The sequence below is a fragment of the Salmo salar genome, chromosome 18 (assembly GCF_965601325.2).
Source record: "Salmo salar chromosome 18, fSalSal1, whole genome shotgun sequence".
In the NCBI taxonomy this organism is placed as follows: domain Eukaryota; kingdom Metazoa; phylum Chordata; class Actinopteri; order Salmoniformes; family Salmonidae; genus Salmo; species Salmo salar.
In genome coordinates, this window is record NC_138308.1 from 82,567,039 (window position 1) to 82,583,009 (window position 15,971).

The 15,971-nt window shown below is 43.6% G+C and overlaps 1 protein-coding gene across 1 annotated transcript; it reads right to left on the reverse strand.

Annotated features, from left to right (window-relative positions):
* Positions 1–3,112: 3,112 nt before the first annotated feature.
* LOC123728748 (protein mono-ADP-ribosyltransferase PARP14) lies at positions 3,113–10,090 on the reverse strand. The gene is given in 9 exon segments (XM_082964577.1): positions 3,113–4,364; positions 4,366–4,785; positions 4,917–4,954; positions 5,132–5,356; positions 5,523–5,759; positions 5,881–6,392; positions 6,395–6,960; positions 6,962–8,052; positions 10,007–10,090. Coding segments are annotated over 9 exon segments (3,945 nt in total). The 3' UTR covers positions 3,113–3,592.
* Between the last annotated feature and the right edge of the window lie 5,881 nt (positions 10,091–15,971).

Here is a 15,971-nt window from a genome sequence, read left to right on the forward strand (position 1 = left end):
TGCTTGTCTCTGTTTTTGTTACAATCTCTACCAGAATGGTTTCCCTCCCTGCAGCGGTTACACGGTGCTTTACACTGTCTAGCAAGGTGTCCTAGCTTGTGACAATTGAAACACTGCTTCTCTCCGTCTCTGTCAGCGCGTCTCCCTGTTTTTCCCCTTCTGTCTACAGAGTCTCTGCTCCTCCCCACTATTTCTCCTAGGGTTGCTATCAGGTACTCTGTTACCCCGACAGTTACTGTTAGATGCTCTATCTCAGCCGATTCACTCTTTTTACAGTTTCGACCTATTTTATTGCAGTGTTTACACAGAACCTCACATTCTCTAGCAAAATGACCCGGTTTGTTACAGTTAAAGCATCCATCTCCCCCTTTCTTTTGTCTATTCCTATCCGGACTTTGGTTATGGTAAACGAGTCTACTGAGGGCTCTGGGTTGTGCAGCACCACCAACACGCTCTCTACCCCTAGTTGTCATCTTTCTCTCTCCCTCCGTTTCTATCCACTTTTTCAATAAAGTGGCTAAATCCTGTCCTCCTCCCTGTGTCTCTTCCTCTCTACTCTCTTCCTCTCTACTCTACCTCCCTCGGCTCCCTGAGGACCAGCATATGGGGAGGGGGTATTGGTACGGGCGGCACTTGATGTGGTTGCCTCTGTCTCACTACCACCACCTCGTTATCTGGGTTCTCCCGCCACCCCTGGTCAGCCAGGGAGAGGTATAATTCGGGTTTAGATGTTGTCTCTGTGGGAGCCGTGGGAGTCCTCTCTGTCTGCTCCTGGCTACCCAAACATTCATTCTTAGTAACTCCCTTACTCTTGGCCCCCTCCACTCTCTTCCTAGCTTCTGCTAGCCAAACATGAGCGGTGTCAAGGCCCTCTTTGCGCTGCTTCTCTATCTTACCCCCACAGACCCTATGTATTTGTTTTACCATTAATTCCAATCCTTCAACATTTAAACATCCATCAAAATCGTATTTCTTCCTCCATTTCGGCCCAAAATAAATGTTCCTCTTATCTTTTCCCAGCATAAACCGTTCATCTCCCGTCAATACCGGGATCTCCTTAGAGGATTTACTACCCATGTTGATAAAGTACACTCGTATTTATTCTGCTTCTTCTCCCAATCTAGAATTTTTTGAAATATTATTCTATGTGCTTTAATTTATACAACTCCGGACCAAATACCAAATACAATCAGTGTCTACTCGCTGTTAATCTTTATGTGTATGCTATTTACCGTTATTAACCTAGAATTTGGGGAATAATTATTCGCATGCTATATGACACATTGCTTCTATCTCACGCTTGAAAGAACAAACGGCTTTTTTCCCGCGACTGTTGATTTTAACAATATGTTTTCGTTAATGCGTTGGTAGTACCAATAGAAATGCGTTGGTAGTACCTCGCTAACCATAATCAGATCGGTCTATTGTTCCTCTAATCACTCTGACATCAATGCAAGTACAATCAAAAAATCACATCATCAAAACAGTATGTGCTTTTAAAACTCATCTCACTGTGATTGATCACTTTGAAGAAAGAAGTTCAACGACAGGTTGAAACTGAATGGAAAACATGGATGTTGTTTCAAAGCCCAACACAATGAAATGGACAGCGCCATCTAAGGTGATGATTAATTAAACAACAACCTTATGCTATTAGAGCTTATGCATACATATAAGCCTATATCTGAGCCCAAGCCTGAAAAAAAAACAGAATTAAAATAATGATTGTGCCGTTATACATTGCCTACCACATATTATGCATGGCAGAATAACATTTTAAAACAGATTTAAGATGTCTTTGGTACATAATTGGTCCTATACGAATTCAGAGTTAGCCAACAATTAAAGGGAATGTGTACAGGATTTTGAATATCCTAGTAATCGTTTTTTCCCCCATAATTAATAGGCTTACGCATTACGATTAGCTACAGAATATCTCACCACCGTGCGTTTCCGTCTCTCCATCATTCCGTTCTTGAGCGCGCAGAGAGGGAGGCTGTAAACAGTTTAATTAAATATATGTCGTTGTTAAAACATGTTACTATCAATGTTCTTAACAGATTTAACTTGGTTCCCCAAATGAAGCACTGGATAGCTGCAGGAACAGGGTTGGAGTGCCCTTAGTATTCTGAGTTTGGGCGGAATATCACCTGTCGCGCAGCAAGAGGCTGCATGCCCCTAAACAGTGGTTGTTGTGTGGAGTGAAATAACCGGAATAGCGGGAAGTGGCCCCCAGTGCATACAGATTACATTTATTTCCCCTCTGCCCCTGTTCCTGCCCATTTGATAAAGAGCTATTCTAAATCTAAAGTTATTTTACATTTGGGTAAAAACAAGATTAAACTGAGATTAGTCTGATGGGAGAAAATGTGATCAGGCAAGGAACAAAGCGCCACGTTTTTTTGCGACTTTCTTAAATCATCAATTGCCTATAGTCGCATCATGCGCCCACATACGTTTTGATTTCTAAGACATTCTAAGGTTCTAACCATATAACTCTATTGGTATTGTTTGAAATGTTCACTTTTACTCCCAACATATAGCCACTTCATATGTGCACAGGATCCGACATGGGAAAAACATCCTATCAAGTTCAATGTCAAGTCATGACCCTTGTAAGAGGTCATTTTCCATAGTAGAGTGGTCAGGGCGTGACAGGTGGTTGTTTTGGGTGGTTTTGGGTTTTCCGTTCATATGTGGGCTTTTTCTAGATTTCTATTTCTATGTTTTGGCCGGGTATGGTTTCCAATCAGAGGCAGGTGTTTATCGTTGTCTCTGATTGGAAGCCATACTTAGGCAGCCTGTTTTTCCTTTGGGTTTTGTGGGTGGTTGTTTTCCGTTTCGTCTATGTACCTGACGGAACTGTTGGCTGTGGTTTTTGTTATTTTGTTTAAGTGTTATCATAAATAAAGGAAATACGAGCACTTTACACACTGTGCCTTGGTCTACTCATTTCGACGCCTGTGACATTCAATTATATTCTTCAAACTTTAAAATCAGACTTTTGCATGTCAATAACCAGCTGACACATTTTCATGACTGCCACAGAACTATTTGCAATATATATCCCTTGATTTTTACAAAACTATAAAAATGAAAAATGTATGCTAAGTATTTATTTCTTTTTTTTTACATTTGGACAAGCAGCTACATATTTTGGACAAGCAGCTATTCTACAGTGGTATAGAACTGACTGGTGTCTACATAGTTATTAGTCAGATGTTGAAACACACATTGCCATCACTCAATAGTTTCAGGTATATAGCATCTACTTAGAGTTACTGAAACGTATGAAAATGTTTTCTGCTTTGTGATAAATAAATGGTAACCCAATAAATGGTAACCTGCTCCCTCAACCGCATGTGTGAACCATAAGCCTATGGATGGTCATGGTCCAGAACCCAATGCAGTTTAATACCAGACAAAAGTTTGAACACACCTATGTATAACCCTGAATGTACAACCCAGTAATCTGCTTTTTACAAAACAGAAAGAAAAAGAAATGGGACAAAGAGCTATTCAACAGTGGAATATAACTGACTGATGTCTACATAGTTAGTCAGATGTTGAAACACACTTTGCCATCACTCTTTCAATTATTCCACGTATGATTCTTATGCATGAATCCAGTTGTATCTGATCTGTTACTGTAACCTTTCAAAAGGTGTCCTGCTTGGTCATAAAGACCCTTAGCTTCATGGTAGACAACATTGGCTGCTTTCCCTGCTGCCTCCTGTACTGTCTCTGCCTCCTCTGCTGCAGTAGCTCCTACTATCCCTCCTCTTATTGCTCCTGCTGTAGCAGCGGTCCCAGCAACAACTCCTGCAGCTATGCCTACCCCTGCACCTATGCCTATCCCTGAACCCACTCCCAGCCCTGACTCTACTGTAAGTACTGGTAATGCTACCTCCGCCACGGCTGCTGGCCCTATTGTCATTGAAGCTGCTATATTACTTTTGACTAAATTGATCAATGGTTGTGTAGCGAGTGTGAGTGGAATCATTATCGCCAGTGTTACCCCAAGTAGAGCTCCTACCACTGCACCTGTTGCTATCCCTGACAATTTGATCAGGAGTTTCCTCCTCGCTCTTTCCTTGGCTTGTTTTCTCATCTCTTCCTCTGACATCTGGCCTTTTGACTCCTTCCTAAGACTCTCTATCTCTGCTTGTATTAATCTCTCTGCCTCTTGGAGCATTTCGTTGGTGTAGAACCCTCCTCCGTTATCTCTCACCATCTTCTCTATGGTGTTGAGTAACTCTGCTACTTGGTACTGATTCCTGTACTGACCCTGCTGATTGGTGTTCCAGTATTTGTTGTCGATCACGTGATAGCGGCCTCCACATTTCTCCACAAGCTTGTTCAGCATTCTGTTGGACAAACTTCTCAATGGTCAAACCATTGAGCTGGTCACCATGAGTGAAGAGGACTGTGGCATATTTGAAGGCCTCTGGTGAAAAATATGTCTCGATTTTCGCTATGGCTTCGTTCTCGTGGACTGTGTACCGTTCAACTTTCAGTACAATGAGAAAGGCATGTGGCCCCGGAGCACACTCTGTTATACATTTGACTATTTTAGGTTTCAGCTCCTCTTCAGGGATGTCAGTGTCAAAGAATCCAGGTGTGTCAATCAGGGTGATGTTTCTTCCTTTGATGTTCTTGGTATGAGCTTTACATATCTGTGTTGAGGAGGTGGAGGAACTGTCTGAGAGGAACACATCATCTTGTCCGAAGATTGTGTTTCCAGCACTGCTTTTACCTCCTCCGGTTTTCCCCAGCAGCCCAATCCTGATGTTTATAGGGAGGGTTCATCATTATATCTTCAAATGGATCAATCATATAGTAATAATGTATTTGATTTAAAGGTGGGGGTGAAGTGTTGTAACTCACCTTGCTCTGGTCGAGTACCTAATACGAACCCTGTGAGATGCAAAGCATTCTGGGCAGTCTGAAAAGCCTGTAGATTAGAACAAACAATACAACTGCAATGAAGGACTGTAACTGTTATTATTGAAAATAATCTGTAATTATGGATGTATGACAGTATTATAAAATGGCTTGGCTGAAACATTGAAGTTAAAGGATTTTTTCCCCAATGCATTGAGTGAGACCTTCTTCAAAAGTCTCTGCTCACCTTGGTAGAATCTGTGTCATTTGGATGGACAATGATGCGGACAAGGAAGGGGGTTCTGCTCGCTCGGTTCTGCTCATACCTACGGATCTCTTCTAGCAGAACCTGTGCTACCACGTTGTCAGGGAACTGGAGAACCACACCAGTTCCAACTACAGGGAAGGCAACGGAAGGGAAGCCCCGGTTCTCACAAGAGGTCAGAATTTTCCTTACACCCTGCCTCAGAGCCTGAGAGAGGACCAGAGGTCAAGGGTTAATGGAGGTTCAAAGGTCACAACACACACACACACACACACACACACACACACACACACACACACACACACACACACACACACACACACACACACACACACACACACACACACACACACACACACACACACACACACACCTGTACTGCTGGTCCTTGGGAGTTGTTGTCCCAGTGTGCACAGCTGAGGAAGAAGACACGGCCAGAGCTGAGACCAGACAGTCCCTCCACCAGAACGTTGTCACCAGGTGCAGTCTGTTCCCCTGATTCCCTCAGAAACGCTGTCATCAGCGCCGGTCCAGCTGCATCCAACAAGACATTACCCACTCGGGAGGAGAGAGGGTCACTACCAACCATGGGGGACACCAGCGCATCCACCTTCAGAGAGAGAGATGGAAAGAGAAAAAGAAAGAGAACATTGAGTCAGTATGAAATCAACATAATTCACAGAGTGTTGTTGAATCAAGGCTGTGGCCATGTCAGTGTGTATCTCTCTCACCTGCTGCTTCTCTATGGTTCCCTGGATGATCTCCACCTGGACACAGACCTCTGGAGCAGCTGTTCCCCTGGCGGAGGCAGCAGTGGTGTCTCTCTGAGGAGCATGTGTAGTGGTGGTGCTGGACTCTACCTCCCACCCAGGAAACTCCCTCTTACCCTGTAACAGCCTATCACAGGCCTCCTGCATGGCTCTCACTGCCTCTCCACTCACATCAATCAGAGTGACCTTGGTAAGGATGCGCTGTTCCCTCCCAAAGTCCCTCACAGCAGAGACTATGGCCTCAGAACACACCTTCAGAGGAACGCCGAATATCCCCGAGCTGATGCAGGGCATGGCCAGGGTCTGGAGCTCCAGGGTCTCTGCCAGATCCAGGGCTGCCTTTACTGTCTTCTCCAGCAGAGGGCGCTCATTCCCACCTACGCTGCCACCTACTGGTCCTACCGCGTGCAGCAGCATCTTACAAGGCAGCTTCCCTCCTGTGGTCTCTACCACTGTACCTGTGGGTACTCTATCTGCCTAACCAGATCCCTGCTGGCCTGCTGTACCCCAGGCCCCCCCGCACGCCTTAGAGCTGCAGCCACGCCACCAGCGTGATCCAGGTCCTCATTGGCTGCGTTCACCAGCGCATCCGCGCGTTCCATGGTGATGTCACCTTGACGCACCACTACCTGCAGCCCCCACTGGAGGCGATAGCTGGTGGATGTGATCATCTCCTCCAGTCTCGGGCCGGTGCTAGCTTCGCCGGCAGTACCACCGTGGTTGTGCAGCGGCATGAGGCAGTGTTGAGAGCGGCCCACCACTCCCAGGTACTCACTTCCCATGCCCTGGATGTAGCGTTGCGCCCCCGGCTGATCTATGGTCACAGTCTGGTGGACCAAGGAGGCCAGAGCGGGGCCCAACCTGTCCTTAACCTGGGTCACCCGGACAGAGGGTCCACAGAGCACCACAGTGGGGTGGATGGCTGAGGCTAAGGGGTAGAGGGTCACCCCAGTGTGTTCCACACCGATCGTCTCCAGCAGTTCTGGTAGGTGGTCAGCAATCTCCGGGTAAGGGAGACACACTGTCTCCTCCACACTGGACTATCAGAAAGGCCCCGATCTCCTCCCTCAGCTCCTGAACCTCCTTCATGTGGCCCAGCAACTGCACTCTACACCCAGGACCATACCTGGCTACCACCCTGTGTCTGCTCTGGTTCATCTCCTTGACCTTCTTCTCAAGCTTGGATTTCAGTCCAGATGGCAGGGCGGCACAGTTGGGCACATCAATCTTCTCCTCCCCAAACTCCCCCAGCAGATCCTTCTCAGCCTGGTCCAATTTCCCAGAGGAGAGGGAGAACAGACGGAGCTCTCTATCCCCCAACTCTACCTCCACATGGAGTCCCAACCCCAGCAGACTGCTCAGGTTCCCAGGCCTCCCATACTCATCCCTCAGGAAGGACAGAAGGTGGGGGGACACCTCAGGCACCACCTGCTCCAGCACCAGAGAGATCTTATTTGTAACTAACTGTCTGGCTGTCCGGACTTCACTTGCTGAACCCTCCAGCACCAGCTGAGCTGAGTTACTGCGCGTCACCCTCACCCCTGGAACAGCCTCACCTAGATCCTTCTCTATCACTTTCCCTAGAAGACGGAGTTTGGACTGTCCCAGGCGACAGGTGGTGCTGATATTCTCCTGCTTCCCGGAGCTCAGACCCTGAGCCTGGAAGGCCTCCAGCTCCTTCAGCTTGGCCTGGACCTCGGGCCCCTCCCCAACCACCACCGCAAACCCTTCCCCTGCCTCGCAGTAAACCCTCACATCCTCCGAACCCAGGGTACTGCTCCGCAACAGAGTCTGGAGCTTACGTGGGTCTACCTCATAGTGGCATTTGTACTGCTCCTGGAGCTGTTTGAACAGTCTCTCTACCTGTGCCTTCCATGGTCCCACCCCAAACCCGATCTCATCTCCACATGACCCAGCTTGGCCTGAATCTCTGACCACTGCCCTCCCGTCCTCTGGATAGAGGTGGACAGAGCAGCCCAGAGAGGACAGCTGCTGTTGCAGGTCTCTTCCAGCCCCAGGGCTCTCCATCAGGTATCGCAGGAGGTAGGAGTCTAGATGGAGTTCATGCTCTAGGCCACCAGGTGGCGATGTCTGGACAGGGAGGGAGGGATGGAATGGGAGGGACTGGTGACTCTAGAGTCAGAGAAAAAAGGTGTAAGTCCTGGGTAATTCCACTGTTAACCTCTATGGGACCCCTTCCCATTCTCATCCCGTTAACGGGATTGAGTTTGACAACAGCCAGTGGAAAATCAGAGCGGCAAATTTAAAACAGCTAAAATCTCATAATTCCATTTTCTCAAACAATCAACTATTTTACACCATTTTAAAAGATAAACTTCTTGTTAATCTAACCACATTGTCCGATTTCAAAAAGGCTTTACGGCGAAAGCATAAAATTAGATTATGTTAGGACATAAACTTCACAAGAAACACCACACAGCCATTTTCCAAGCAACTAGATGCATCACAAAAACCCAAAACACAGCTAAATGAAGCACTAACCTTTGACGATCTTCATCAGATGACACTCCTAGGAAATTATGTTACACAATACATGTATGTTTTGCTCGATAAAGTTCATATTTATATCCAAAAACAGCATTTTACACTGGTGCGTAATATTGAGAAATGTTTTCCCTCCAAACCTTCCAGTGAATCAGCACAATGAGCGCACACAGTACGTAAATTCTCATCGTAAACATTGATCAATATAGAAGTGTTATGCACAGAATTATAGATACACTTCTCCTAAATGTAATCGCTTTGTCCGATTTCAAAAAAGGTTCACGGCGAAAGCACAATTTGCAATAATCTGAGTACAGCCCAGATGACACTAACAACTAGAAACCCGCCATCTTGGAATCAATAAAACTAAGGAATTACATTATAAATATTCATTTACCTTTGATTATCTTTATCAGAAGGCACTCCCAGGAATTCCCAGCTCCACAATAAATGTTCGATAAAGTTCATATTTATTTCCAAATAATCCATTTTGTTCGCACGTTAGGTTCACTATCCAAATCCACTACGTGCATGCTTACTTAGTGCAGACGAAAAGTCAAAAAAGTTATACTACAGTTTGTAGAAACATGTCAAACGATGTATAGAATCAATCTTTAGGTTGTTTTTATCATATACCTTGAATAAAATTCCAACCGGACCTATCCGTTCTCTTTAGGAGTGAATATGAACTCAGCTCACTCCCAAGTCATTGCGCGTGACTTGAGCCCATGCCTTATAATGTGACACCAGTTTACCACAGCTGGTATTCCCTTCAAATTCACCATAGAATCTTCAAACACCATTCTAAAGACTGCTGACATCTAGTGGAAGCTTTAGGAAGTGCAAAATGAACCCTAAGTCACTGAAAACAGTCAAGGCAATCACTTGAAAGGACTACAAGCGCCAGACTTCCCACTTCCTGCTTGGATTTTTCTCCGTTTTTTGCCTGCCATATGAGTTCTGTTATACTCACAGACACCATTCAAACAGTTTTAGAAACGTCAGAGTGTTTTCTGTCCAAATCTACTAATAATATGCATATTCTAGTTTCTGGGACAGAGTAGTAACCTGTTTAAATTGGGTACGTTTTTCATCCGGACGTGAAAATACTGCCCCCTAGCCCTAAGAGGTTTTAATGATTATTATGTTTGGCTTTATCTACGTTTATCATTGTAGGTCGACCATACAGTTGCGTCTGGATTATCTGATAAATCTAGTAGCTGGTTTGGCATTTGTCCATTTTGTTAGTTTAGAACAGATTTCTTTCGTTAGAATTTATTTTAATGTCATTCCTCATATTGTCAATTCCTGTTTTACTTATTATAACATCAAGTAAAATCAAACATGCAATAAAATCAGTGCAGACTATTTTGACCTCATTTGAAGGGATAATAAAGTTATTACCTGATCGACAGATCCATGATATTTGACTAAACTTTGTGTTTACTGGGATGTAAATACAACAATAGTGCATTGACGTCTGTGTATTTGGACCTCATGTTATGGAACATAAAAGTCTTATCTAACAGGTTATGTGACTCTGCATGTACTGTATAGGTGTGTCTGTATAGTCTGGCCTCACCGACTGACTGCTGACTGTAGAGGTTGTTGCGGGTGGAGGCTCCAGGCTGTCTCTCAAAGTGAGGGAGAGAGGTCCTCCAGGCATCTCCAACACATGATTAGGTTTCTGAAGTACCCTCTCCTGGACTGGAAGAGTTACAGAGGGATGAGTTGTTGTTGTACTTGTAGTTGTTGTTGTTATAGTAGTAGTGGTTAAAAAAATAAAAATAAAATCACCAACAAATGTTTCTTAAAAGCACCAAATGGGGTCATTTTTTACCCCAAATTGGTAATGATTGCATAGAGACACTGTCTGTCTAGCAGTAACACGTTTTATTTAATTAACCTTTTGTAACACAAGCATATTTTCTTTTACATTTTCACACGTCGGTTTTTGTATGTTTTGCATGCTTTTAACAGTTATTTTTTTATAAATGTAATCAATAGAAACTTATGAAAAATGTTTGGCTATTCATTCAAAGTGTTGTGTTTCTGTTACGTCTACTCACACTACCCCTCTCCAGCACTCAACTGCGTCAGTCTTCTAACCACAGGTCCTGGCAACCCACCTTTACGCACACCTGGCAACCATTATTACAGACACATGCATCTCATTATGAGTCACATCTGGACAGGGGCGAAAATCTGACATCAACTTTGGAGGGGACAAATACATTACATTTTCTCAAGAGCAATTCTTGAGGGGGACACCAAAAGTAGTGCTGTAACACATAGCCTATGTTGTAATATGTTAAATGTATATTGAGGAACCATAATTACTACTACTGGATAATTGATAGGCACAGTAGTTACCAGAAGGGTTGCACTTTCTGTGCAATGTCAAACTGGACATGGGCCCCTTGAAGTTGGATGAGGTCTTTTGTGAGGTGCACATGGCCTCCGCAGTTCTTACATGAAATACTTTGGTATTGCTCTGTGCCGAATACCTTCTAGACATATACCATTTATTTCCAAAGGATCTGTAAGTATCTGTGACTTTGTACCAGAAGTAGTTGTAACTGACCTTAAAGCTGCAATGTGTAACTTTTTGGGGCGACTGGACCAAATTCACATATAAATGTGAGTTATAGAGTTTTCATTAACATTGAATGATAGTCTAAGAAGCGGTAGATCTGTTCTATGTGCACTATTTATATGCTTCCCTATTTATACCAGCTTCAAACAGATACAATATATTTTAGGTTAGGGAAAATATATTTCAGAGGTTTAGATGGTACAATGATTCTCTAGACAAAGACTGCCATTTTCACCAGAGTAGCTATTTCCCGAGTAAGGGCAGGTAATGTTACTAACCACTGTCTGGGAAAGACATTCCAGTGGGCGAGTTTGTTTTGCATGACCCAGGTGCTCCAAGTGGGTGGGGTTTGCTCATTTTCGATCATTCCATTGGTCCTCCTAAGAAGTGCTCTCCGCTGACCCAGGGCCACGCAAAGCGAACTCACCAAGTATTTTTGTAGAAAACACGTTGCCACCACGTGTTAATGGTCGAGTTCTATTTGCCTGGCCCAGTGCCCCAGAGTTTGCTTATTTTAGTCCCTTCCATTGGTCCTTGTGAAAAAAATCTCCACCCACCCAGGGCACCGGCCATACAAAACGAGCTCCACCACTAGGCAAAAGGGGGCATGAATTGTTGACATAATTGTAATCCAAACCCAACCTTAATTTACTTGTTGTGACGCACAGGTTCTATGCCTTTATGACCAAAATGATCCTATTTACACTTTGTACATTTTGACACTTGATGCCACATAGGCTGCTTTCAAAGGTATTAGTTGGTTTGTAGGGGCAGTTGTTCTTTGTGTTTAAATGGAAAATGCTAAAAATGTGGATGAAAGTACTGTATATTCAAGAATCCGTAATATGGGTAGATTTTTTGGGGCACTTTTTCAGCACTTTTCTACTAACATTTTAAAGATTAAATATACAGTACCTTGCAAAAGTATTCACACCCCTTGGATTTCTCCATATTTTGTTACAAAGTTAAAAAAAAAAAAGAAAAAAGCAAAGATTAATACAAGTTATATAACTCATATATTGTCATTGCATAAGTATTTAGCTCTGTGAGTCAATACGTTAGAAAACACCTTTAGCATCTACAGTTGAGAGACTTCTTGGGTAAGTCTCTAAGAGCTTTGCACACCTGGATTGTGCAATATTTGCCCATTATTCTTTTCAAAATTCTTCAAGCGCTGACAATATTTGCAATGTATTTTCAAGCAGATTTAAGTCAAAACTGTAACTTGGCCACTCAAGAACATTCACTGTCTTCTTGGTAAGTTCCTCCAGTGTAGATTTAGCCAACACAAAGATTTGACTTTGTGTTGGCATGCTGAAAGGTGAATTCCTCTCCCAGACTCTGGTTTTCCTCTAGGATTTTGCCTGTGCTTAGCTCCATCCAGTTTATTTTTATCCTGAAAAACTCCCAGTATTTGCCAAAGTCAAGCATACCCATACCATGATGCAGCCACCACCATGCTTGAAAATAAGGAGGCAGTTAATCAGTGTGGTGTTGGATTTTCCCCCAAAATAAGGCTTTCTTAGGGAAATTGTTTTTATTTCTTTTCTTTTCAAGACCAAAAGCAACAACAACAAAAAGCGTACATTTCAAGCTAAAATCCAACACAATATAGACCATTTTCACTTTGCAGCTGGCCTATCTAAGGGGAAATCGTTCAGTTTTGCTTCCAGGACAAGACTTGTGTCAATAAACGTCAACCTGCCTAGTTTGACTTGTCTGTTTTTTTTCTCTTTCCCAGAATGCAGGAAAGTAAATGTACTAAAGAGGTTGGAAGCACTACTCATACCCCGTAATACCCCGTAATACAAAATGGTGGACGTGATTCAACAACCTGTGTCTTGGACTGCCGGCCCAGCACTCCCTTCTGATACAGCCCCTACAATGCAATGAAGTGTATGGGCATTTTGCTCTGCGAAAGCTTTCACTAGCCAACATTCTTCTTATGAGCAGAAGTGTATAACGTAGCACATTTTGTACTATGTCTATTGATTGTGTTTATTATATGTTTATTACATATGTTTTAATAAAGATATGTTCATTATGTTTAGCTGTGAAGGACCCAGGAAGGGTCAGAGGAATGAGTCCTTAGAAGAGAGCTGCATACAGTAGGTAAATGAAAAGAGTTCCTTATAAGAGGACTTTTAGACCTTAGAACAAAGTGTCTGTCCATGTTATTTTTATGCTTTCACTTCATTTCCAAGCAAGCAAATAAAAGCAACATATTCATATTTGTTGACTGTATTGGTATATTTATGCTATTTATATTTAACCTTTATTTAACCAGGGAAAACCAATTGAGACACAAAGTCTCTTTTGCAAGTGAGACCTGGTCAAGAAAGCAGCAGCAGTCAATACAATATTACAAAATGTAAAACATACAACACTTATATAATGTTCCATTTTCAGTCAAACCTTTGGAGTCCAGAAAATAAGCTCAATACTGAAGATAATGGCAGGGTAGTGTAGTCCCAAATGGAACCATATTACCTTTATAGTGCACTACTCAAAAAAGTGATTGACTAAAAACAGGTCAAAGACAGTACTCCGCTGTGGCCTGCTCGCTCCGGGCGTAGATCTATATCTTTGGTCCTTCCTCCGCGCCTCTTCTTTTGTGGGGTTCTTGGTTCTGGTCTGGTTCTGTGAGAGGTATAAGTGTATAGGGAGGAAGAGGGAGGGAGGTGGAGAGGGGCAAGAGGGATGGGGGTGGAGGAGAATATGTCCATCTGTTTGGGCTGGTGGTGGAGGGGCAGCGATGTGGAGGCAAGGCTGGACAATGATGGCTGGAGAACAGAGGGAATAAAGAGGGCCAAGACCCACCTGACAACAAACCACTCACATCCGTCTATGGATGGATTCCCTAGTGGGGAGGCAAACATGAACAGCCGTCTGAAGAAAGTCATTCTGTTCTGAGTGTATTGTCAAGGTCATGGGTCATTGGGGGACTCCGGGTTTGATCATTTAATTGCAGAGGTGGATGAGGGCCTCTAGCGGGTTGTTTGTGTTGTGAAGGGGGACTAGGAGGGGGAGCCAGTTTCTAGGAAGGAATTGGGGGTTTGGGGAGTTGTGCTGTAAGGTCAGGTGCAGTAAGGACCATGGGGGGACAGATCTGGGCCCGTAGGGGCTAAGCTGGAGTGATCAGGGGTGTTAAAAAATGGGGGGAGGTAGGGAGTGGTATGAGGAAAGGTTTTGGAGGGGATGTGGTTCTTCTGAGGGGGTAGGGGACTTCAGGGGGCCTGCATGCTGGCTTTGGGGTTATGAATCTGGGGTCGTTTTGGTGTCTGGTGTGGTTGGTTGTTTTGTCCTAATTTTCTGTTTGTCATTTGTTGGCTGGATTTGTCATTTGGATTTTGTCGTTTGGATTTTGTTCTGGCCATTGTCGTTCTTCTTCTGCAGTGGAACTCATATACTTTTAGGGAACTCATACACTTCTTTAAGCATCAATGCAGCTACAAAAATGTCAATGTTAAACCACAACCAGGGGCGAAAATCTGACATCAACTTTGGAGGGGACAATTACATTACATTTTCTCAAGAGCAATTCTTGAGGGGGACACCAAAAGTAGTGCTGTAACACATAGCCTATGTTGTAATATGTTAAATGTATATTGAGGAACCATAATTACTACTACTGGATAATTGATAGGTACAGTAGTTAACAGAAGGGTTGTCCCAACTTGTTCAAATGTTTAAATCATCATAATACTACTACTAATAATAGTTATAGCAGTGTTCCTTATCAGTCCAGTATGTCTGCAGGTATTTGTATTTACAACCAGCAATACCAAGAAAGGCCGGTAGGTGGCAATGGTACTGTACACTGTATGGGTGCAGTTTTCGTAAATACAATGAACATGGTGTGATCTCGTCTAAAATAATCTCCATTGAGTAACATCACAAAGTTGTTCTCCGTATTGAATTGACCTTTTAATTTTACTTTTTCTGATACATTTATAAAGTCATTAAATATGTGCCACTGGCCTGAGTCTACTACAATAGCTTTACAAGAACAAAAAGCTAAAAATAAGTACAGTTCTAAAAGCAAAATAACTACTTCAATGAATAACCCAAATAAATCAACCAAAATATCCTTCAGTCTGTGTCTCAACTCTTCAAACAGCAGCTATGGACAATTGTGTCACACAAAGTATGCAATTTTAAATAAAATAACATGAAATAAATAATTAGTAAGTGTACTGTCATGTACTAAAGCCTCCTGAGGACCTCTGCTGCCTCTCCACTGCTGCTACAGGGGTATTTGTTGTGAAAGAGAGGGATCTGCACTGAAAGAGAATCTATGTTCAGCTCTGGGTACTGATCTAGAGACTCATCCAACTCCCCCGTGAGAAGCGCTCTTTCCAACTTTTGCAGTACGTTTAGACTGTCCTGGTCAGCACGGTCGCCAAACTGAACCTCCACACCATCCAACACTTAAAAAAATTCTGCCCTATAGTGATCCACTGCTTTGCCAGCAAATCGTCTTGAGTGTGTCTCAATGGATTCAATGGATTCAATAGAGTCAATCAATGTTGTTGCTTTCTCATACAGTGCAAGGTAGCTTTCGTAATTTCTCTTGCCCCTAAGAGATGACCGCACACACTCGACTGCAGCCTGCATACCAGAGACAGTCTGAGTTTTCTTCTGCAGTGAAATGTTTAGACATTCAAGCTCTCCAAGAACAGCAGAGGCAAGTGTGAGGCCCAACACAGTCTTGCCTTTGCTGAAGTGCTCGAATAAGCCACTGGCAGTTGAAGCTGTCTTGGATGCAGTTTTTGCCATCTCCTCTAGGCTGCTTAGTACCCGCTCATACTGCCCTAGCACAGCTCTAATAGCAGTATTCCGCACAGTCCACCTCGTTGGACATAGGGGTTTCAGGGTGGTCAGATTTGTATCTTTGGACGTGGCAATTGATTCAAACATGCTCTTAAACTTTCCTGACTGGCCATAGAGG